At 35.0% G+C, this 22,632-nt stretch overlaps 2 protein-coding genes across 3 annotated transcripts in view; both read left to right on the top strand.

Moving 5' to 3' along the window:
- Positions 1 to 13,801, top strand: part of LOC125075094 (putative fatty acyl-CoA reductase CG5065) — a 53,893-nt gene extending 40,092 nt beyond the window's left edge. For both annotated transcript variants that reach the window (XM_047686703.1, XM_047686702.1), the window contains exons 3-13: positions 5,677 to 5,793; positions 7,464 to 7,580; positions 8,095 to 8,220; positions 9,174 to 9,319; positions 9,427 to 9,539; positions 10,779 to 10,971; positions 11,173 to 11,319; positions 11,597 to 11,686; positions 12,222 to 12,386; positions 12,552 to 12,650; positions 13,225 to 13,801. In XM_047686703.1, the coding sequence (XP_047542659.1) occupies positions 5,677 to 5,793; positions 7,464 to 7,580; positions 8,095 to 8,220; positions 9,174 to 9,319; positions 9,427 to 9,539; positions 10,779 to 10,971; positions 11,173 to 11,319; positions 11,597 to 11,686; positions 12,222 to 12,386; positions 12,552 to 12,650; positions 13,225 to 13,381 (1,470 nt within the window). In that variant the 3' untranslated portion in view covers positions 13,382 to 13,801. The remainder of the gene's footprint in view (positions 1 to 5,676; positions 5,794 to 7,463; positions 7,581 to 8,094; positions 8,221 to 9,173; positions 9,320 to 9,426; positions 9,540 to 10,778; positions 10,972 to 11,172; positions 11,320 to 11,596; positions 11,687 to 12,221; positions 12,387 to 12,551; positions 12,651 to 13,224) is intronic.
- A 2,813-nt stretch (positions 13,802 to 16,614) lies between these two features.
- Positions 16,615 to 21,985, top strand: LOC125075108 (uncharacterized HIT-like protein Synpcc7942_1390). The gene is made up of 2 exons (XM_047686725.1): positions 16,615 to 17,029; positions 21,279 to 21,985. The coding sequence occupies exons 1-2, from the start codon at positions 16,700 to 16,702 to the stop codon at positions 21,438 to 21,440; spliced, it is 492 nt and encodes a 163-aa protein (XP_047542681.1). The 5' UTR covers positions 16,615 to 16,699; the 3' UTR covers positions 21,441 to 21,985.
- Positions 21,986 to 22,632: the final 647 nt, after the last annotated feature.

Here is a 22,632-nt window from a genome sequence, read left to right as displayed (position 1 = left end):
TAAGTGGTCACCACCGCCCATAGACAAAGGCGCTGTAAGAAATATTAACCATTCCTTACAACACCTATGCGCCACCAACCTCGGAAACTAAGATGTTATGTCCCTTGTGCCTGTGATTACACTGGCTCACTCACCCTTCTAGCCGGAACACAACAATACAGAGTACTGTTATTTGGCGGTAGAATATCTGATGAGTGGGTGGTACCTACCCAGACGGGCTTGCACAAAGCCCTACCACCAAGTAAAGCCCTACCACCAAGTAAAGTGAAGTTGTCCGAAGTGAGTTTAAAAAAAGTAATCAATAGTGTAGATCAAGAATCAAAAAAAGATCCTAAACCTTTCTTAAACGCCGGCAACGTGTCCGCTAGCCGTCTGCTGTTGCAAATGTTAAAAAAATCTATACTAATATTATAAATGCGAAAGTAGCTCTGTCTGTCTGTTGCTCTTTCACGGCCAAACTGCTGAACCAAATTTGATAGAATTCGGTTATTAAGCAACCTTGAAATCCAAGAAAGGCGCGGGCGACAAAGTAAGCTACAAAGTGTCAAATATATTTTCCAAAACCTGTACACTATATCCAGGTTGCAGGATATCTTTATATCAAACTTTATAACTATCGGCTATATTGTAACAGAAAGACAGAGATACGAGGGGCGTTCAATGTATTCTCCGTATCGAATTGATATACTAATGATAAGGGTAATTTAATTATCTCATTAGTTAATGATACTCTTTGAGGGTATAAATGCAAAATTTCATTTAATTGCCACCATTAGTATTCAAGATATCATTGCGAAAAGACAACTATGATGACTGATTCGACAATGATGAAAAAAATCGAGCATCGCGCAGTGATAAAATCCCTCACAAAACAAGGAAAAACTCAAAAAATTATCCATGAAGAAATGGTGGCTGTTTACCAAGATTCTGCGCCTTCATTATCTACAATTTAGAAGTGGTCAAGTGAATTGAAACGGGGTAGAGAGAGCATTGAAGACGACCCCCGCGCTGGTGGGCCAATTTGTGCCGCTACTGAAGAAAACGTCAAATTAATCAAAAAACTTGTACTTGAAGATGCCCGTGTAAGAGTGAAAACATTATCAGAAATGACTAAGCTATCCGTGGGTACCATTTACACAATCCTTCATGAGCGCCTGAATTTGTCAAAGGTCAGTGCACGATGGGTGCCGCGAATGCTCACCGCGCTACAGAAACAAGTGCGAGTTGACTGTTGTAAGGAGTTTTTGGACCCCTGTGGTGAAAATCCGCAAGGTATTTTCGATCGGATTGTTACTGGTGATGAAACGTGAGTTCATCACCATGACCCTGAGAGCAAGCAAGAGTCTATGCAGTGGAACAAAAAAGGATCAGACCCGCCGAAGAAGTTCAAAGTCACTCCGTCCGCAGGAAAGCTCATGGCCACGGTGTTTTGCGATTCTAAGGGAATCTTGCTAATCGAGTACACAAAAAAAGGTCAAAGTATTACTGCTGCATCATACGCAACCACCCTGCGTAATTTAAAGGAGGCAATTAAAGAAAAAAGACGTGGACAATTAACCGCAGGTGTGTTGCTGCTTCACGACAACGTGCGGATAGTACGGATTTGAAGAAGTCAATCAATCAATCAATCAATCAATCAATCAATCAATCAACCAATCAATCAACCAATCAATCAATCAATCAATCAATCAATCAATCAATCAATCAACCAACCAACCAACCAATCAATCAATCAATCAATCAATCAATCAATCAATCAATCAATCAATCAATCAATCAATCAATCAATCAATCAATCAATCAATCAATCAATCAATCAATCAATCAACCAACCAATCAATCAATCAATCAATCAATCAATCAATCAATCAATCAATCAATCAATCAATCAATCAATCAATCATCCACCCTACAGTCCGGACCTGGCCCTTAGTGATTATTATCTATTTCCTAATCTTAAAAAAGACCTTCGTGGAAAGCATTTTTCGGAAGTTGAAGAGTTGAAGGGAGCAATAAACGAACATTTTTCGGGCCACGAAGAAAAATATTTTTCAGAGGGAGTAGAAAAGTTACTTTCACGAACAAATAAATGGATTGAGATGTTAGGGGAGTATATTAAAAAATAAAATTTATTTAGAATTTTCCGCCTTTTCCTTCATACCTATACCGAGAATACATTGAACGCCCCTCGTACATTCGCTTTAATAATAAGAAGAAGAATGAAATCTTTATATTAAAATTCAACCTCGTCCACGAAATCAATTACAAATGACAATACAATAAATTATTTAAAGAATACAATAATCAATAAAAATGTAATTATTCGACGTTAAACGTCGTGTGAACGCTGAATAATATCGCACATCGATTTCATGGGGTATTATTCTCGGATAACTCGAGTCGACGTAGAACTCGATCGAGAAATGTCACAAAGCGGCAATACTTTATCAACGAAATTAAATAACGAATTGAAAAATTAACTTTAATTCAAATAGTTTTGGATCGTTATCTTAAAATATCAAGCTTAATGTAAAGCTACCGGTTTGGAATTTAGATTATTCCAAGAACCAGCGAGACTCGTTTTAATCAATCAAAAGATATATATATTTTTTATGATATCGGTAGGCGGACGAGCAAATGGACCACCTGATAGTAAGTGGGTACCACCGCCCATAGACAATGGCCTTTTAAGAAATATTAACCATTTCTTACATCACCAATGCGCCACCAACCTTGGGAACTAAGATGTTACGTCCCTTGTGCCTGTAGTTACACTGCCTCACTCATCATTTAAACCGGAACACAACAATACTGAGTACTGCTGTTTGGCGGTTAAATATCTGATGAGTGGGTGGAACCCAGACGGGCTTGCACAAAGCCACTACAAAATTAAGCTAATTATTTAATTAATTTAATATCCACGTAATTATAATCATACACTCTTACTACATCTGTTTACATACGTATTCTTTATTCAAGTAGGCTTTTACGAGCACTTTTGAATCGCCAATTTACCGAACTCCTTAATGCTGTATCACACAATGCAAGCCTTCTGTTGTCGTATTTTTTTTGTTTATTTAACTTAATATAAGCATATATATTAAGTTTCAATATAACACGTTTAGTTTGGTCTTGTTTTCGCATTTATATTATAAGTGTAGATTAAGTTTGAACCGTTACTGTATTATTAAATACTAGGTCACTCTAAGTCGACTTTCGATACATCACGATCGAGCGATCAACGAGTGTCAATGTTTCTTATAGAATAGGTTTTTCTCGCATTTGCCTTCAAAATAAACATACATTTTGTTCAGTGGAATTTTCCTTTAAATCATGTACTTGACTTGTATTTCAAGACTAGCTGCTAGTCCTGACTACGTCCGCGTAAAATCCATAATCAGAAATCGGTCAATTTTATCAGCTGCAAAAGAAGTATCCCATTTATTTACAAAAATCAAACTCGAGACTTCCTTCGGGATGTTATTAAGAGTGTCTACATACAGTTGCGTCACGATATGTTTACAACAATATTAATTATAAGTAAACATAATTTATATATTTATTATTGATCGTTTTAAGTCACAAACGCCATTGTATAAACATCAAGTTTTCCGGTACATAGTCATCCTTCCTTTGCCACGGAATGCGGTTCTCCATATTCCCCAGTTGTCTTAACAGCAATGCAGCTTAGATACTGCGTACATATACATATAATTGTATTTAACTAACATGATTGTATTTTTAAATGTTGAAGAAGAGTAACTACTGCGTTTCTTGCCGGTTCTTCGTAGAATCTAGTAGATTCAATCTACATTCCGAACCGGTGGTGGCTTTACTTTAAATAGTTTGTTAAATGACGATTCAAAAGTGCTTGTAAAAGTCTACTTGAATAAAGTATATTTTGATTTTGATACGTATGAACTTACTTAATATTTATTTATTTAATAAATAAATATCTCAGTCGGGAAAGGTCGTAAGCCGTACAGTGACACGCTACTTTGAAACGTATAGTATTTATACGTATAATTGGTATAATTATTATATTCCATTAATGTCAGCTGTCAATCTTTGACATTGCTCGATCGTGTTTTTATGACCTATTAATAAATAGATCTCATGATAAAAAACATTGATAAATATGGTCGAAACGATAAAGAGGTTAGAGTTTGTATTCGTTGATTTAAATGTAGGATAAAGTCAGGGCTGTATTTAGGGGTGGGGTTACGTCATCGAGGTCACTCATATTAGATTTTCTATAACAACGAACATTCCAATACCGAATGAACGAATGAATGAACTTATATATATATATCACTATGACATAACTATGACAAAACTCATGTTGCATCGCGCAATAAGCTTTAAAATGATTACAAAGATTTTTCTATAGCTAATACAAATTCATTTTTTTTTTATTTGGACTAAGGTACAATAATAAACTTTTGTTATTTATATATTTATTGTAAGCTAAATCACAATAGAGTATAAAAAATATTACTACTGGGATAAGACCTCCTCCTCTTTAGGGAGAAGTTTTGGATTTTATTGCTGCCCCTGTGTTAATTCAACATTAAAAAAAAAAAAGTTTAATTTCGAAAGAAAATAAATAAATACCTACACGACTAATTTTAAACACAAAACCTGACCTCGGCATATTTATATTAACCGGAAGATAACTTTGACTAACTATTTAAGGAAAGGAAATCATTATCACTCGTAATTACATACTACAATACAATCATCAAGATTCAATTCAATGTCCGTAGCATCCGAATATTGGGTGAAAGGTCACAGCAAGGTCGTTGCGATCTTTCCCTGTAGGTCAATTGTATGCACCTTTATCGCGGTACTCAGTTTTAACAGCGTCGCATAAATAATACGGAACAGTAATTTAATAAATGAGATAAATATAAACCGTGCTATTAAAGTTTTATTAATAACATTATGACATTCGACTGATTGATTATTTTAGCTCGTAAACAATGTCTTAAATACAAAATGGCGGCTACGTTAAGATGGAACTAGGTCGCCATTTTGAATTGAAATTTTTAAAGTGGGTCTGTTTTTGTCACGTCTTAACTATTCAACTGGACATCACGAATTTTTCAAACAAGTTGTCAGGGGTATAGAAAATATAACTGACATTCACGCACTCCTTTTCACGTTAAAAAGCTATTTATAGATAAAAGACAAAGATAGTATTCGTTGATTTTCATTGAGGATAAATTATTTTATTAATAACTAGTAATTGTTCGCATTTTGTTTTTTCAAACTGGAACACAGTAATAAGAAATTTGCTGCTTGGCGGTAGATGATATGATGAGTGTGTACCTACCCCGACGGCAAGGACAAACCCCTACCACCAAGTAAAACACAATTATAGTAACAACATTACATTTTCTTTACATTAACAGCCTGTAAATTTCCCACTACTGGGCTAAGGCCACCACGCTGCTCCAATGCGGGTTGGTGGTTACACATGTGGCAGAATTTCGTTCAAATTAGACATATGCAGGTTCCCGATGTTTTCCTTCACCGCCGAGCACGAGATGACTTATAAACACAAATTAAGCACATGAAAACTCAGTGGTGATTGCCTGGGTTTGAACCCGAAATCATCGGTTAAGATGCACGCGTTCTAACCACTGAGCTTACCTTGTACTGTTTCCTGTTCAGGTATTGATCGAGCGTCTGCTATCTACATGCCCTGATGTTGGACGGCTCCATCTGCTTATGAGGTCGAAGAAAGGAGAAACACCAGAGAAGAGATTAATGAAACTGAAGCAGTCACAGGTCAGTATCCAACATTCTTATCCTCATTAACAAGGATAAATCTTTACTTAATGGGGGGTTTTAAACTATGTACCCATTAGTTTTCTATGTAGTTCGTGAACGCGTGTTCTAAAAATCGCTTGCCGATCTGCAGCGTGTACAACTGTGTGCTTAAATACAGGTGTACTCTTTATTCCCTTCTAATCCATTGAGGTGAAAAATCCTACACGACCGGAAAGAGTTCAGGCGCCTGGTTCCCGTGCTTTTCCGGTATCAACCCCGAGTTCTAGACAGAAAAACCCAATAACTTTCCATATCCAGGGTTCTGATCCATGATCTGAATCACCAGCTTGTATGCTACATACTAGCATTACCGTCTTTATCATTGGGCACATGGGGCACGTGCCCAGGGCCTCGAAGAACCAACAATTTGTTTCAAACGTTTGTGCTCACGTTGACTGCTATGTATATTTGCGAAAGTGATATATTTGTAAGAAATAACTAACATATTTATCATAATAGAAATAAATATTATAAAATAGCCATAAGATTAGATTGTACAACCAATCAGATTCCTACGAATATACGAAAATTACCGGACCGTTTATTTGAACTATACTTAGGGGCCTGGCCATAAGCAAAGTATTTGTACTTGGTAGTAATTTCTACCAAAAGTGCCCAAGGGCAGCAGCATAGCTTGAGACGGCTCTGCATACTAGAGCAATGAAGCAGTCAAATTATTATATACTTGCCTCGTTCTTGGCTAGGTCAGGATTCAACCCTAATATCCGCATATAATAAATATAAGTCATTTTCGTTCTACTTATTAATAATAAGGTTTTTTTTATTGTAATTTAGAAAACACTATTTCAGTCTGTTTTTTATTTTCGCTTGAAACGAATTTATTCTTTCCCCCACGTGAAGGGGTATGTTTTACTCAATGCTACCGAGTTTGCCAGATTATCCACTGGAAACCATCGTTCACCCGTGGGCCGGCCTATATCTGATGCATATGGATAGTCGGGGTCACTATCCCTGTCTCCTTTTAACGGGCGGCTCGTAAATAAAGATTGTATTCGTTGATTTTCATTACGGATAAATTATTTATTGATAACTAGTTGTTGCTCACGCCTTCGCTCGTGTTTTAGGGATTGATCGTCAGGTCTTATGTAATGAAAAAATCTGTGTTCTTCCTTGAAGTTCAAGCTTCCTTCATACCAAATTTCATCAAATTCGATTCATTGGTTTGACTGTAAAAGAGCTACAGACAGACAGAGATACTTTCGCATTTAGTTTAAGGTTTTTAATGACAAGACATTCATAAGATTTTTATAATAATTTGACGTATATTTATACTAATTGAGAGCCGAGATGGCCCAGTGATTAGAACGCGTGCATCTTAACCGATGATTTCGGGTTCAAACCCAGGCAGGCACCACTGAATTTTCATGTGCTTAATTTGTGTTTATAATTCATCTCGTGCTCGGCGGTGAAGGAAAACATCGTGAGGAAACCTGCATGTGTCTAATTTCAACGAAATTCTGCCACATGTGTATTCCGCCAACCCGCATTGGAGCAGCGTGGTGGAATATGCTCCAAACCTTCTCCTCAAAGGGAGAGGAGGCCTTTAGCCCAGCAGTGGGAAAATTTACAGGCTGCTAATGCTTATACTAATTTGTCTGCCTATACAGGTGTTCGATATAATCCGCCAACAGAACCCGTCCCAGCTGGACAAGTTGTCGTTTATACAGGGCGACGTAGCGCAGCCAGGACTTGGAATCGCAAATGATGTTAAACAGCTCCAGGAGGTATTTTATCTAAGTTTGATTTAAATGTTAACTTGTCTGTAAAACTCATCATAGTTAATACCATCTCTAACATATGTAAGCGAATAATATTTACATTAGGGAAAAAAATAGTTTTATATATATAAAAAAACAGCTACTGTATAAATCCCATTGTTTCCTTTGATGCCAGAAAGCGTTGAAAATGCCTCTGTAGCTAAATTTTTTAAAAATGTTAAAGTACACTTGTATAGGAATGGTTTTTATACAATTTGTGAATTTATGGTTGATAGCACACCTTGGGAATGAAACGATCAACTTCTGGCTATTTTCTTTCATATCGAATATTTGTAAATAATAAAATTGGAAAAAAAGACCGTTGCGTTTATTTTGTCGCTTCTTCTTAGCTCAGGGTGTTTTCTTTTCCGAACCGGTTGTAGTGTTTAATTTGACAAGTTTAATACTTTTAGCTTTTTCCATACTAATTGGACAAACTCAATTGTCTGTGATACAACATTAATGAATGAGATTCTTTCAGGTATCAGTGGTGTTCCATTCAGCCGCGACCCTGAAATTCGACGAACCCTTACCAAGTGCCGTGGAACAGAATGTGCTCTCCGTGATGCGGCTTATGGATATCTGTGACACTTTGCCCAATCTTCAGGTAGAATTGTTTTCAAAAACCTTTAAATAATCTTGCAAATCACACAATTCTAATAAGCAATTTTATTTCGTATCATTGACTTATTCTCAAACGTTGATAATTTTATTCATTTTATCTGTAATTGTACCCTTTAAAAAGGTCTACAAAAAAGTCCACGATAGTAGGTATGTGACTATGTCTTAGGGATAACCCACTATAAACATTTTATCCCTTACTATGTACGAATCATATACGAAGCAGTCTGATATTGCAGTTGATGACAAGAACATGAAATACACGCTTGTCACGACAATCTAAAATTAAAGCGGCTGAAATCGCTGAGCGCAGCTGCTTCGTCTTTATCGGTCTGTCCCTGTGTATGCTTAGATCTTTAAAACTACGCAACGGATTTTGATGCAGTTTGTTTTAATAGGTGGACTGTTTCGAGAGGAAGTTTAATATGTATAATATATGCATAACATAAAAATAATAGTAGAGAAACACTGATAATTTTAGAGATTCCTAATGTGATGCCGTAAATAATCACATTTGCACAACGTTGGCTGAACCCTACGAGATATGTAGATCAAAATAATGTACGTAAAAAGGTCTACAAAAAGTCCGCGATGGTATATGTCTCGTAGGGATAACCCACAATAACCATTTTTTATCCCTTACTTCTAACGAGAAATAACGGCTCATTTACGGAGCAATTTGAAGCAACACAGCATAAATTCTTATCCAATTAAGTACCTTGAATACATTGTGCATTTAATGAAGATCAATATGGCACTTTTCGGAGATATAACAGATTTAAAATGCAGGGTGGTGCCTATAATATATTATTAAACGTGAGAACAACTTCGTTCAACTTCGTTCAACTTTGTTCTACTTCGTTCAACTTTGTTCTTCGTGGGTCTCCCACGAAACTTCTCATTTTTTTTATCAAATATATCAATTTTCTTAATCCCCAGGCCCTCGTACATGTGTCGACAGCGTATTGTAATCCGGAGCTGAACGTCATTGAAGAGAAGGTTTACGCGGCTCCTGCTCCATTGCCTCGTCTTCTAGCGTTAGTTGAAGCTGTACCAGCCCCCCTGCTGGCTAGTATAACTCCTCAGTAAGTCGATTTTATATTATATAATTAGCTAGTTGTCGCTCGCAGATTCATTCGCGTTTCAGGAGTTTATTGTCCGGTTTAAGACATAAAACTATTCTTTATTGCAGATACATTAAGCCTAAACCAAATACGTATACATTCACGAAGGCGATGGCTGAGGAAGCAGTCCGCAGTCGCGTCAACAGGAGCTACCCGATCGCCATCTTCAGACCAACTATCGGTAAATATTATATAAATGTAACAACTACTGGCTACCCCTTTATCTACGAATGTCTTGTTCACGAGAACGTGATAATGTCGAAAAATCGACCTCCACCAAATAAAAAACATGTTAAATATCCCGTTTTAAATACTTGTAGTAATAAATATTTAATTGAGTTTTATATAGTCCATTCTGTTCAAATATCTTCTGCCATCTTTCTGGCAGCCTCCCCGCCCTGCGATTTGGTGTTCACAAGCGGTAAATGATTTAATAGTTCGTCATCAAATAACATATCTTATTAACTTTTGTAATCTTGTATATGTATCCTAAGAATCAGGGGAATGTAGCCATACTAGATAACCGAGCCAAACATGGAAACATACATATTATGTCATCTGGCATCCTGATATATAATTAAACAGTTATCTGTTTGAACGCGTTGATCGGAGGATATCACAGTCCTGATTTGGAAAAAATATTAAGCGTAAGACACGTATTCAATGCCATTAATAGCCTTTAAAAAAACCATTGAGTTATTGTTCAACCTAGAGGCTATTGAGAATATTTTTGCTGTGAAATATCTTTGGCGAGGCTTGGGGATCTATTGAGGACTTACGAAGATAAGGTTAGCCGCTCAACTGTCTTGTGAGTGCTTAGTGGCTTTTATGATTTACTTCGTGACTATTTATTATATATATTACTGAGATCATTTAATTTTATTTTAGTAACGGAACTCTACGTTTTTATTTATTTATTGGTTTAATTTAATAATAAAATTTTTCAAAAGCCATCTGATGATGACGTCCTCTAACCTAACCGATTTTAGTCACGACCCAGGGAGACCGGCCAACTACACACGTCATATTATAGTGTGCATGTGTGTGTGTACGCAAAAACAGGTGACTCACTATTCCCTCTCTCACAATCCGATGGGGCGGCAAATCTGACACGACCGGAAAGAGTTCAGGTGCAGGACCAACGGCTATCCGTGGCAAGAGGCAAGAGGATGTACGCTCCTAATTTTCAAACTCCTGGCTATACTCACGACATCGGCTTTGAACACAGAACGCAATCTCTCTGTATTATATCTACTCACTAGACCAACTGGACAGTAATTATGATAACGACTATTTCTTCTCACTATGTTTAGCCATCGTCAGGACCCTGTGAACCAATCACAGATACGTCCATTTACTAAAAGAACAACTTATTACTAATTTCTAAATTTAATAGAAAATTTTCTTTGGTGTTTCGCAGTCGTGTCCTCTCTCAAAAACCCTTATCCCGGCTGGATTGAAAACTTGAATGGACCCAGTGGAGTCATAGCTGCTGCTGGAAAAGGCTTGCTCCACGTTTTCAGCAGGAAACCAGGAGCAAGAGCCGATCTCTTACCCGTGGATATAGCCATTGATACGTTATTGGCTGTTGGGTGGGAGACTGCAGTGGACAAGTGAGTCACAAATCATTTATTTCATAGGAACTGAATATTGCGAGTTGGAACCTGCGTTAAATTTTCATACATTTAATTTGTGTTTTTAATTCATCTCGTGCTCAGAAGTGAAGGAAAATATCGTAAGGAAATCGGAATACTTTTTTTATTGTAATAATCTCTAAATCTTCTAAGATTCTTAACAGTTCTGTCACTGTCCAGACTTCCAGAAGTAAGAGTTTACAACTGCAGTACATACGAAAACCCGACCACTTGGGGCGAGTTCGAGGCTGCCTTAAAGATGTACCTTACGCGGTACCCTCTAGATGGCTGTTTGTGGTATCCCAGCGGTTCTGGCGTGGAAAACCGGTATGTGGAATTTCAACTACTATCTTTGAAATTTTTTCCTAATTACGTTCGTTAAATTAACATGATTAACGGCCCAATACAATATTTAAACAATGAATATTTCGTTGTATGTTCATAAGTCCGATTGTGATAAAAAATTGGTGAATGTTTGAACCAGAAAATATTAGATCTTTCTTCGTTTGTTTAGCCTAGAAATCATCAGCTCATGTTGGATGATCGTACCTTAGCTTGACCTTCTTTCTCTTTTTTTTCTATTAATCTTATTTTTTTTTTCTAGATATGCTCAAAAGATCCTCGAGTTCAGCTTACAGACGGTGCCTCTCCACATCGCTGAATACATCATGCGGGCACTCGGGGTCAAGATGAAGTAAGACCATCATTTTTGACTACAACTTTTTTCTGATTTTGTGCAGTATCTATCGGATCTATCTGTCTTTGTATTGACAAAAGTAGGCCATATAGTTTCTGTCATCATACCAGGCGGTGCCGTTTTGTGCCCTTGTGTATGGTCATAAGGGCCATAATGGTTAGCTGGGATGGGCCAAGAAAAGTTTTTCTGTTGAGAAAGATTGGTCGTGAGGATATCTTCGCAATCATCATGTAAATAATGTTTCCTAGTACGTTGGCAGATTGGCAAATTGGCCATTTGATTTGTAAGTGGTCCATAGACACCGAGACTGAAAAACAATAAACATCCCTTACACCCTCAACGCGTCACTAAACTAAGATGTTGTGTTCCTGGGGCGTTTATTACACTTACTCAACCTTGAAATCGGAACAACACTACTAAGTAGTACCTACCCAAATATACAACAGGACTACTATAAACAAAATACTTACTAACACCAAGTAAAGTACTAAATATTCTTCGATAAAATTTTCTCAATCATTACTTTTTACAGAATAAGCTTAATAACAGCAGAACAAAGGTTGCGGGCAATGAACGATGTCCTTGCATTTTTCGCGTTACGCGAATGGAAATTCAAGACGGACAATGTGGAAAAACTTCGTGCAAGACTTACCCCAAGTGACGCTGCAATATATAACCTAGATCCTCGGAGTATAGAGTGAGTTTCAGCCTTCAATACATCAGAAAAGTCCCCATAGCTAAATGGTTTATGATAGCCTCACCTTAATAGCCCATCGGCGGATCTAATATCTTTGTACAACTCATAAATTAATTCTGTCAGAAAGAAAGGAAGGTATTACTAATAAATGGTACTATTTTACAGCTGGAATGACCATTACAAAAACTTCGTCAAAGGTACTAGGAAATATTTGCTAAAAGAAAAAGATCAAGATATCGAAGAGGCCAGGAAACACGCTAATAGGTAATATATACACTACACATTTGTGTAAGTCAAATAAAATTAAAATATACTTTATTCAAGGTAGATTCTACCGATAAGAATCCGCCAGAAACTCCCTTCAATTTCCAACATTTACATACACAGTATATGTAAAGAAACCTATAGAATCTTAATCATTCGGTTAAATATAAAGTTCAAAATAAGAATGCCCTTGAGTTTGAGTTTACAGCAAGCTATGCTATTTTAGCGTTGAATACATGAACAAGCTAACAGCTAAATATATCTTCAAATTAAGATAGCAACATATAACAATTATTTAGTATCTTTCAAAAAAAATTTTTTTTTTTCCACTGTAAGATCCCTCATCGTTATTCACTTAGAATCTAAGAGGAAATTCCCTGAAACGATATTATGACAGCATTTGTTAAATATTCATCTTGTGTCAAACTGAAATATTTAAAAAAGAAATCGTCCCATTCCATGGAACTCTGAAACTATTGTTGTCCTTGTCACACGCAATCTTTACTAGTGTCATAGAAACATGACAACACAATTTTTATTATTCTTCACAACATAATGGTTTATTTTTTTTCAGAATGTATCTCTTACACAAAGGCGTGATATTCTTCGTGATGATTCTGCTTTTCCGACTCATCTTACAAAATAAGACAGTTCGAGAAATCGTATACGGAAGTCTGAGACTATTGTTGTCTCTTTTATTCGCAACCTATACTAGTGTGGTAGAAGCATGATAGATACAAAACGTAGTTGTAAGTCTACACAAAATATGGTTGTAATTTTTTAAAGATAAGGTAAATCTACACTATCAATATTCGTAAGTGGTTCGCTATTTATAAAAATATTTATTATTGATTTTAAATATTATCTGTGTAAGTTTTAAATAGTATCATAATTATATTCGACATTGTTAAGTATATATTTAAATTTGTGATAGAACTTATTCGGGGATTATTTAGTTAAGTAATAAATATTGAAAAAATCTGTAGATATGTCCAATATATTTGTAATTGGACAATAGTCTTCACTAATATGAAATTTGTAAAGGAGTGAGTTCTAATAAAAAAAATACAAAGTTGTATAAGTATTCAAATATAAAGTATTGTAACTGCTCTTTGCTATAAAATACAGTCATTTTAAAATATGCGTATTAGAGATTATTTTAAAACATCGCTATTAAGTTTCAAACTTAATACAGATAATAAAATATATCATAAATATTTTTACAAATGAATAAAAATGATATCTATAGTCTATTCCAATTTAAGGAGTTTATATAAATGAACCTTAGATCAGTATATTCCGTGCTATTTGGTAACAGCTCTGGTATTATTCAACGATATCTTGAATAATTCCATACCTAATATTGTGTAAAATAAATGTCATAATTATTTATTTGTTTTGGTCTTCTGTGATTGGAATAAGTTAAACGAAAAAAAAAAATACAAATTGTTTAGTTAAACATTCCCACAAAATAATAGATAAAAATGAACGATAAATATAACGTTATTTTTAAAAGCTTTTATTTAATAATTTAAATTGCAACGGATAACATGATTTAATTTCTTTACAAAGTATGTATATTTGTTTTTATATATTAAATATTAGTTAAATATATAAAATTTAAAGAATATTATGATCATAATTTTGAAATATAAGGTATTCCAGATTATAAATGTACAGTACATAGATAATTGATTTGTTTTTTTTTTTTAAGGAATTTATCTAAACATAGCGTTAGTAGCTGTCAATGTATACGAAAACGTATTAATTAACTATTCGATTTGATCTAGAAAATGTAAATTTATTTTATTTGTGAGAATCTGATAATTCAAGTTATATTTTCTTTCGTAACGTCCCATTACAGGAAAGATTTAAGAATATCTTTTTTTTTATTTATTTCATAAACAATAAAAATACTGACTTTTGAAAAGCCAGACTACCTATTAGAATTCATAACCAGTTTATTAAAGCTGAAAACAGTGAAAACATATTCTAAGTCATTTCAAAATATGGCGTCCAACTGTAATTTTTTATGTGTTTTTAAATTTTACTTGTATTTTTTTTTACCTGGTATGCTTCGCAAGTTTATTCACTAACTTGCCTTGGAGTAAAGAGGTGGAAAAAGCGCGAAAACCCTCCTTTTCAGAAGAGAGGGAACTTCGTTATTAAAAAATATTGCCACAGCTTAAAATGGCTGCAATCTATGATAATATAATTGTCATTGCGCTCAATAATAATTTATATTAATGTGTCAAATGATAAATATAGAATTATTTATATTTTATTGTAAAATTTTAAATACTAACCTTAAAAGTCGGATTGCTCAATATTGTCCTTGAATAAATGTAAGTAACTGTTACGTTTGTAAGTATAAATATACGGTAAATGGTGCTATTTATTACTACTATATAACTGTAAATTATTTATCGTATACATATATAACGAAAGCTTTAATACATATTTTGTAATTGTAAGAAATCGTTTCATTTATATCCTTTAAACTTACTAATATTATAAATGCGAAAGTTACGATGGATGTTACTCAATCACTCCAGAACTGCTGAACGGATTTTGTATGATATAGGTACGCGGACGAGTAAATGGGCCACCTGATGGTAAGTGGTCACCACCGCCCATAGACAATGGCGCTTAAGAAACATTAGGTAACCAATTCTTACATTACCTATGCACCACCAAAATTGGGAACTAAGACATTATGTCCCTTGTGCCTGTAGTAACACTGGCTTACTCAACCTTTAAACCGGAACACAACATTACTGAGTAATGTTGTTGTGAGGGTAGAATATCTGATGAGTGTGTGGTATCTTCCCAGATGGTCTTGCAGCTTGACCACTAAGTAAAGCTAATATTAATTAATTTATTATTAAGGTTTAAGCATCTAAACTATAGTATTAGGCTCAAACCCCTCTTCCACTTTCAAGTTTGGGTATGACCGTGATCTTCATAGTTAAAGCTATTTGTAACTGTTTGCTAAATAAGATATGCCGATTATAATCTTTATTATTATGTACGTATAATGTATCATTTATATTAAAAGCCAGCTTACGCATACCCAAGGCTTGGAAGACCATCATTTTGCCTTACAGACAGACATAGAAAGTGTTGACGATATGGAATGGCCACATCGTCATAGATTTTCATATAGAGCCCAAAAAGCTTAGCCATCTATAACTCCTTCCAAGAAATTAGATAAAAGGAGTAGAAATATTAAAATATCTCACAATGCTATAGTAAAATCTATGCATACTTATATCGATTATATCGGTTAAACAACACGTCATTAAAATAACAAATTTAAAAATCAAATACAATGATTACAGAGGCGATAGAGAACTGGAATTTCAAGTGCCGCAATTACGATATCCTTAAGTTACCAAACAAAAATTTCGATTTTCACTACTGATTTACGTAACGCTACATAATTTAACACAAAATAAAGCTATTACAAAAAAAACCGTGCCAGGTATTTTGCTTTATCAACTAAAGATTTAGGCCACTAGTTACATGCGATACTTCTAAAAACTTAAGACACTTTTTAAACCCCGTGGAAGTCGTAAAAGTCATAATGATGGTGACCTTATGGGTTGATACTAGTTTACTGAGAACGACAATGAGGCCTGCGGAGTGCTCCAAGCGTTGACACAATATCTCATGTCAGGGAAACAATTAAAAAGCCAGGGCCACCGCGTAAAAAGCTAAAACGAACAAATGATACAAATGTTTGTGTTATTCCCTCCTCTGGTAACAGGACAGCTGGTTAATCGCAGAAATGCTATTTTTAATTTATATTTTTATTCAACTTTTATGTTTAAGGCCTTAATTTAATTATTTTTCAATTAAAAAAAAAACTTTTGTTAAAAAAAACCTAAAAAACTTTACATCCAAGCCAGAAAAAGAAACATCATTGGAATGCGGTTAACCGTCAAGATAAATGTCAAAACTGTCAAAAGGCGGATATTTTTTAAATCGCGCTGAATGTTATCGCAGCTAGGATGAAATTTTGTTGATCGCATTTTTCAAACAGAAAAATGTTTAATAAAGTGTTTCAACGCGCCCTTAAGTTTAGATTAAAAAAGAGTTATCCAACGAACATATACGATATATCCAGAGGTGCTGCTGTCGCTGTACGTAGGCCTTACAGTGATGAAGTAAAACGCGCGCAAAATGCAGATGTAAATTCATCGGGTCCGACGATATTCGATAAAATAATATCGAAAGAGATTAAAGCGGACATAATATACGAGGATGAACTGTGCTTGGCGTTCAACGATATCGCTCCGCAGGCACCCGTCCACTTCTTAGTGATACCGAAACGTAAAATTCCTCGGTTACAGGATTCGGAAACTGGTGACAGAGAGGTAAACATTACGCATACTGTTCCGTCTTTAAAATTATTACTTAATCATTCAATGATTAAATAATTATGAATGATCTAAATTTAATTCATTATATGGTTTAAAAACTAAGATAAAACTGTCTACAAATAAGATGTTATCAAATAATGCATATTACTAACAATACATGATTGACAATTGAAATCCTTGTAAAATGTTATCAGATCATCTGTACACACAGTATTGAATTCCAATGTCAATTTAAATAACTAATGCGTGACAATTCAACACCAATCTCAGTAGATGCCTTCAAAATGAACAAAAAAAAAATGTAGCCCTAATTATTTATACAGTAATTATACAATTCCAAGATCATTTAAATGTATTAAACATTGATTTGTCTCTAGATATTTTCTAAATTAATAATACAAAGCCAACACCACACAGTACCACATGAAATTTGTTTGGCGGTGAAACTCAACATTGTGACAAACCTACATGTGTAATCTACATTAGAGCAGCAGACTGGAGCTCTAAACCTTGCCCTAAATGGAAAGACGGCCTTAGCAGTGTTACTTTTGTAATTATATGTACATGATTTTTTTATGTCATATATGTTGACGGACTGAGAAATGGTCCACCTAGGATAGGTCTTTGTTATTTGAGCATCGGTACTGTTAAGAATATCAATCATTCTCGTTATCACCTAAGTACCTACCTTGGTAACTAAGGGGTGCTGTAGTTACACTGGGTCATTCACCCTTCAATCTGGAACAAGACAATAACAATATTGTCGTGTCCACATCCATACAAATGGATGTGGATGGATATAGAGGTAGGGGACAACCCAAGAAACGATGGATGGATTGTGTGAAAGACAATATGGTTAGAAAGAATGTTACTTGTGAGATGATGTCTGACAGAGAAATATGGAAGAAGAACACATGCTGCGCCTACCCCAAGTAAAATTGGGATGAGGGCAGGAGGATGTACTTACCTACTATATAGTGGGACTTGCATAAAGCCCTACAACCTGCTTTATAGGGTATTTCATAAAGCCATGAGTGTCTATTATGTAAATTGTATTTGTTTAAAAAACCTATTCATTAAATTATTATCAGCTCGACTATTAATAAGATTTCAATTAAATTCATATAGTTATATGACTATACTATTTATTAATCTATATATACATACACTAGGATTATAAATGTGAAAGTAACTCTCTGTTGCTCATCAGAGGGTAAACCACTGAACCGAAATTGATGTTAGTTGTTAAGAAGCAAGCTTGAACTTCAAGGAAGGTTTTTTAGTCATAACACCTGACAAATAACTCCTGATGCGTTATCATTGGTCGAGATCTTGAACGATCTATAAAGTCGGTAAGTCAGTAGATAGGACTTAATTAAGGTTGTTGTAATCAGTGGCGTAGCTATCGTAGGGCCAGGTGGTGCAGTGCACCAGGGCCCCTGAGCTCTGGGGGCCCTCTAACCTAAGCTATGAAAATAGAATGAATAGAGATGAAGTATGGATTTAATTTACTAACGATATGTTCAACTCAATTTATCCTGTATCCTATTCTTGTTACTATCTATAATTTTGAATGCCAATATACGTTAAAGAGGGGACGAGGGCCCGATTCTTTTTCTATGCACCGGGGCCCTTACCCACCTAGGTACGCCACTAGTTGTAATCCACAATATTTTATTACTCCTAAGCTTTTGGTATATCAATTTCGAAAGGTATTTTGAACGTTTTTAGAAACACTTTCTCGTCCGTACGTGTTTTGACTAAAACTTTTTTTTTTTTAATATATTTTAGCAATCATTATCGTACGTTTTCATAATATTATTCGTCATTCCGATTTCACTGACGGCTTTATCTAGGAATGCTCGATGTCGCGTTGAAATCACGTCGTTGAAACATGTCGAGTATTTAATAAAAATTATGAAAACTGTCTAGGTAATAGGGCTCCGTTCAAGCCCGTCTTGATAGGTACTCATCACATATTCCACCGCCTAGTGAGTAGCGAGTGAGCCGGTGTAACAGGCAGAAGGGACATTAACACCTTAGTTCCTAAGTTGGTGCATTGGCTTTGTAAGGAATGGTTAATTTATCTTACCACTACTAACTTACTGACTATTTAAATTGTTAAGTGCAGTAGCTTACGTAAAAAGTTATATTAAAATTCATATACATTAATTTTTTTATATACTTGCTTCTTTGTGATACAGTCCACATACAAAGTATACATATATACATTACAAAATACTATATACAAAAATCTAGGGGGTTACGCGTCCCGACTTTTTACGGGTATAAAATAGATTATATGGTTTTATGTACCTATATGTTTGTTGAATCCACCAACTCGCATTGGAGCAGCGTTGTCGAATAAGCTCCAAAACCTATCCTCAATGGTAGAGAAGGCCTTAGCCCAGCCGTGGGATCTACAATGATCTAAAATGTTACATGTATTTTTTAATATACAAACATTTATAGCTAAGAACGACGCTAGGAGACGAAACACGATCACATAAATTCTATACTATTAAAAGTAAAGTTAGGGTATAATGCTAGTGCTTTAAATAACATTAAACATAAGGACACACGTCACACGTAGGTAATTAAAATTTCTAATTCTTATCGTCTACGATCGTCAACAGTAATAAATGTTATATTTAAATATAAGTTTTATCGAAACGATATAAAACTCATAACAGCGCGACAGCGTTCGTATTCGCGAGTCGAGCGGCGACGATGTTTATCTTAAAGATTCCGAAAACCTTACTCATACGGCAATTAATTAAATAGCTGATAATATTCATTATATGTTTTTGCTGATTTTCTGCAATTTTACAATACATAATATGTTACGTATATTTTGTATACGCATAAGACGTTTTGTATTTTTTTAATGGTTTAATTACACGGTTAGAAATCATATTTAACGAACATAAGAAGAAATGTTCATTGAAATAGATATATGTAGTGATTAATTATGAGTACCACTTGGTGGTAGGAATTTGTTCAAGCCCATCTGGGTGGGTACCACCCACTCATCAGATATTCTACCGCTGAACAGCAATACTCGGTATTGTGTTCCGGTTTGAAGGGTGAGCCAGTGTGATTACAGGCACGAGGGACATAACATCTTAGTTCCCAAGGTTGGCGTAATGGTGATGTAAGGAATGGTTAATATTTCTTGCAGCGTCATTGTCTATGGGCGGTGGTGACCACTTACCAGTTGGCCTATTTGCCCATGCCTATATAAGAAAGAAAGTATAATTGTAAACCAAATGAAGTATCGTAAGATCATGTTTAATGTTTCTTATTAGAAGTATTAAAAAGATTTATTTGAGAGGTTTTGGTGTCACCTAAATTAGGTAGGTACTGGTTGTACAGATCGGTACAACCGCCTGGTTAGCAAGCGCTCACTGTTTATCTAAATAGTATAAAATAAAGTCCTCCCGTCGTCTCTGTAAACGTTAAACTCAAAAACTACAAAAGTGTAACTCAAAAATTACTAAACCTTACTTTTAGGCATATAGTCGCCAAAATTGTACGCGTCTTTTATTAAGGCTGAATCTATGTTGTATTTATTTATTTTTTCTGTGTGGTGTATGATAAAGTGTCTCCTAAGTTTTTTATTAAACTTGCCTTGTATATTTATAATACCTATCTAATTATCAGATAAAAAATAACAAGCTAAGTATTTCGCATAAAAACTGACATATTAACCTCTTTATTGTTAACATATATGCAACGTCTTAGGTTTGAACGGATGTTGATATTTAAGCAAGAAAACTTCAAATTCTGCCTTAGCGTATATATATATAAATATAACTTTGAATACCCTACTATTGGGTTAAGACCTTTGATGATGCTCACGTGGCCAATTTTCATCAGATACATGAAGGTTACCTTACGATGTTTTCCTTCAAATACGAGCACGAGGGTTTGATCCCTAATAAAAATATATTTTTCAACCATTGAGTCTTCTCAGCTCCTGTGGGTAGAATAAATCTAATATATGTACATAAAAACTAGTTTTCGCCCGCTGTTTTAAGAGTTAGTCGTCAGGTTCGAGGCATTAAAAATTAGATTTCCTTAGGGTCCAAGCTTGCTTCATATATTTCAAAATGTTGCTTCAGTGGTTTGGCCGGGAAAGAGTAACAGACAGACAGACAGACAGGGTTACTTTCGCATTTATAATATTAGTATATATTATACTGCAGTATGAAATTCTAACCGATAATATTGAACTTTACAGCTCCTAGGTCACCTAATGCTGGTAGCTCGGTCACTCGGCGCTGCGCGTGCGCCGCAAGGCTGGCGTCTGGTGGTGAACAATGGAGTACACGGAGCCCAAAGCGTCTACCACTTACACTTGCATGTGCTCGGTGGTAGACAATTGAAGTGGCCACCGGGGTAAATATAATTAACTGGTGTCAAAAATAGGAGGTGGATGGGGGGGGGGTAAATTTGGTATTGTAGTTAATTTTGAAATTTATATTATATTCCTGATGTGTAAATTTAGAGGCAAAATAGGACTCGATAACTTCGAACCATTTATGTATTGAAGAGTTATTTTTTTACACAAAGTCATTGGCTAATATTAGAAGATCGTACAAGCTCAAATTATTTAATTTAGGGGAGGGGGGGTGGAGTAGGTTTTTGGTGCAACGGTATCCTTTGTCCTTCCTTAGGGTTCAATCTTTGCTTTATACTTCTTTGTGAAAACTTAACAGACAGACAGATTTTCGTTCGCATGTAGGTATAATACTACTATAGAATCAAAATGTATGTTGCTATACATATATATTTAATTAGACCAAATTAACTTGACAAAGTTGTAACCCATGCACAAGTGCTTCCCTTTACCATAATCAAAGTTCTCGTTCCATGGAAAATTAAATTAAAATGGAATTATATATTGTTATATTTCAAATATACAAAATTTTCTTTGTTATCTGTTAAGAATAATCAAAGACGAATGTGCGAGGCCCCTGTTTACCTGGGGGCCTTCGAATGAAGTGTCTGTTTAATCTAATAGTGTTAACTCTATGTTGTAATAGAATTCAGTCACTAAATAAATAGACAATAATCAAAAAATATTTTATCAAGATTATTTATTATTTTCTTAACTATAATACCGATAGTTTTGTAAAAATATGAAGTTAAAGTAATTTTAAAACGAGCTACTGAAACGTTACATCGGTTACCATCGACCAATGACGATTCAGAATGGACCACCTGATGGTAAGTTGTTCAAACTGTCTATAAACATTAGTGTTGCACCATATATTAATTGCTTACTCGGAAACTAAGATGTTATGTGCCCGTAGTTACACTGGCTCACTCACATTTCAATCCAGAACATAATAATACAATTGCTGTTTGGTGGTAGTATATCTGATGAGTGGGTGGTACCCTGATTTGCACTTTAATCAATGTTTTGGAAACTGCAATAAACTATTACCGTTGCGTTCACGAAAACATGCAGCGCTTGTAATGTATCGAATACGTATTCGTTATATTTGAAAGAAACCGAATTATTTTGACAGAACTGTATTCATCAGTAAAAAAAATTAAAACCATACGTCAATAAGAATACAAACCCTTTA

Source organism: Vanessa atalanta, chromosome 29, assembly GCF_905147765.1.
Source record: "Vanessa atalanta chromosome 29, ilVanAtal1.2, whole genome shotgun sequence".
In the NCBI taxonomy this organism is placed as follows: Eukaryota; Metazoa; Arthropoda; class Insecta; order Lepidoptera; family Nymphalidae; genus Vanessa; species Vanessa atalanta.
The sequence above is the reverse complement of the archived record's forward strand: the minus strand, read 5'-3'. Positions and strand labels throughout refer to the sequence as shown.

What these genes read in the sequence shown, in the direction of transcription:
- LOC125075108 (XM_047686725.1), top strand. Translation starts at nt 16,700, where the DNA reads ATGTTTAATAAAGTGTTTCAACGCGCCCTTAAGTTTAGATTAAAAAAG. An exon ending in CGGAAACTGGTGACAGAGAG is followed by an intron (nt 17,030 to 21,278) that starts GTAAACATTACG and finishes TGAACTTTACAG; the next exon opens with CTCCTAGGTCACCTAATGCT.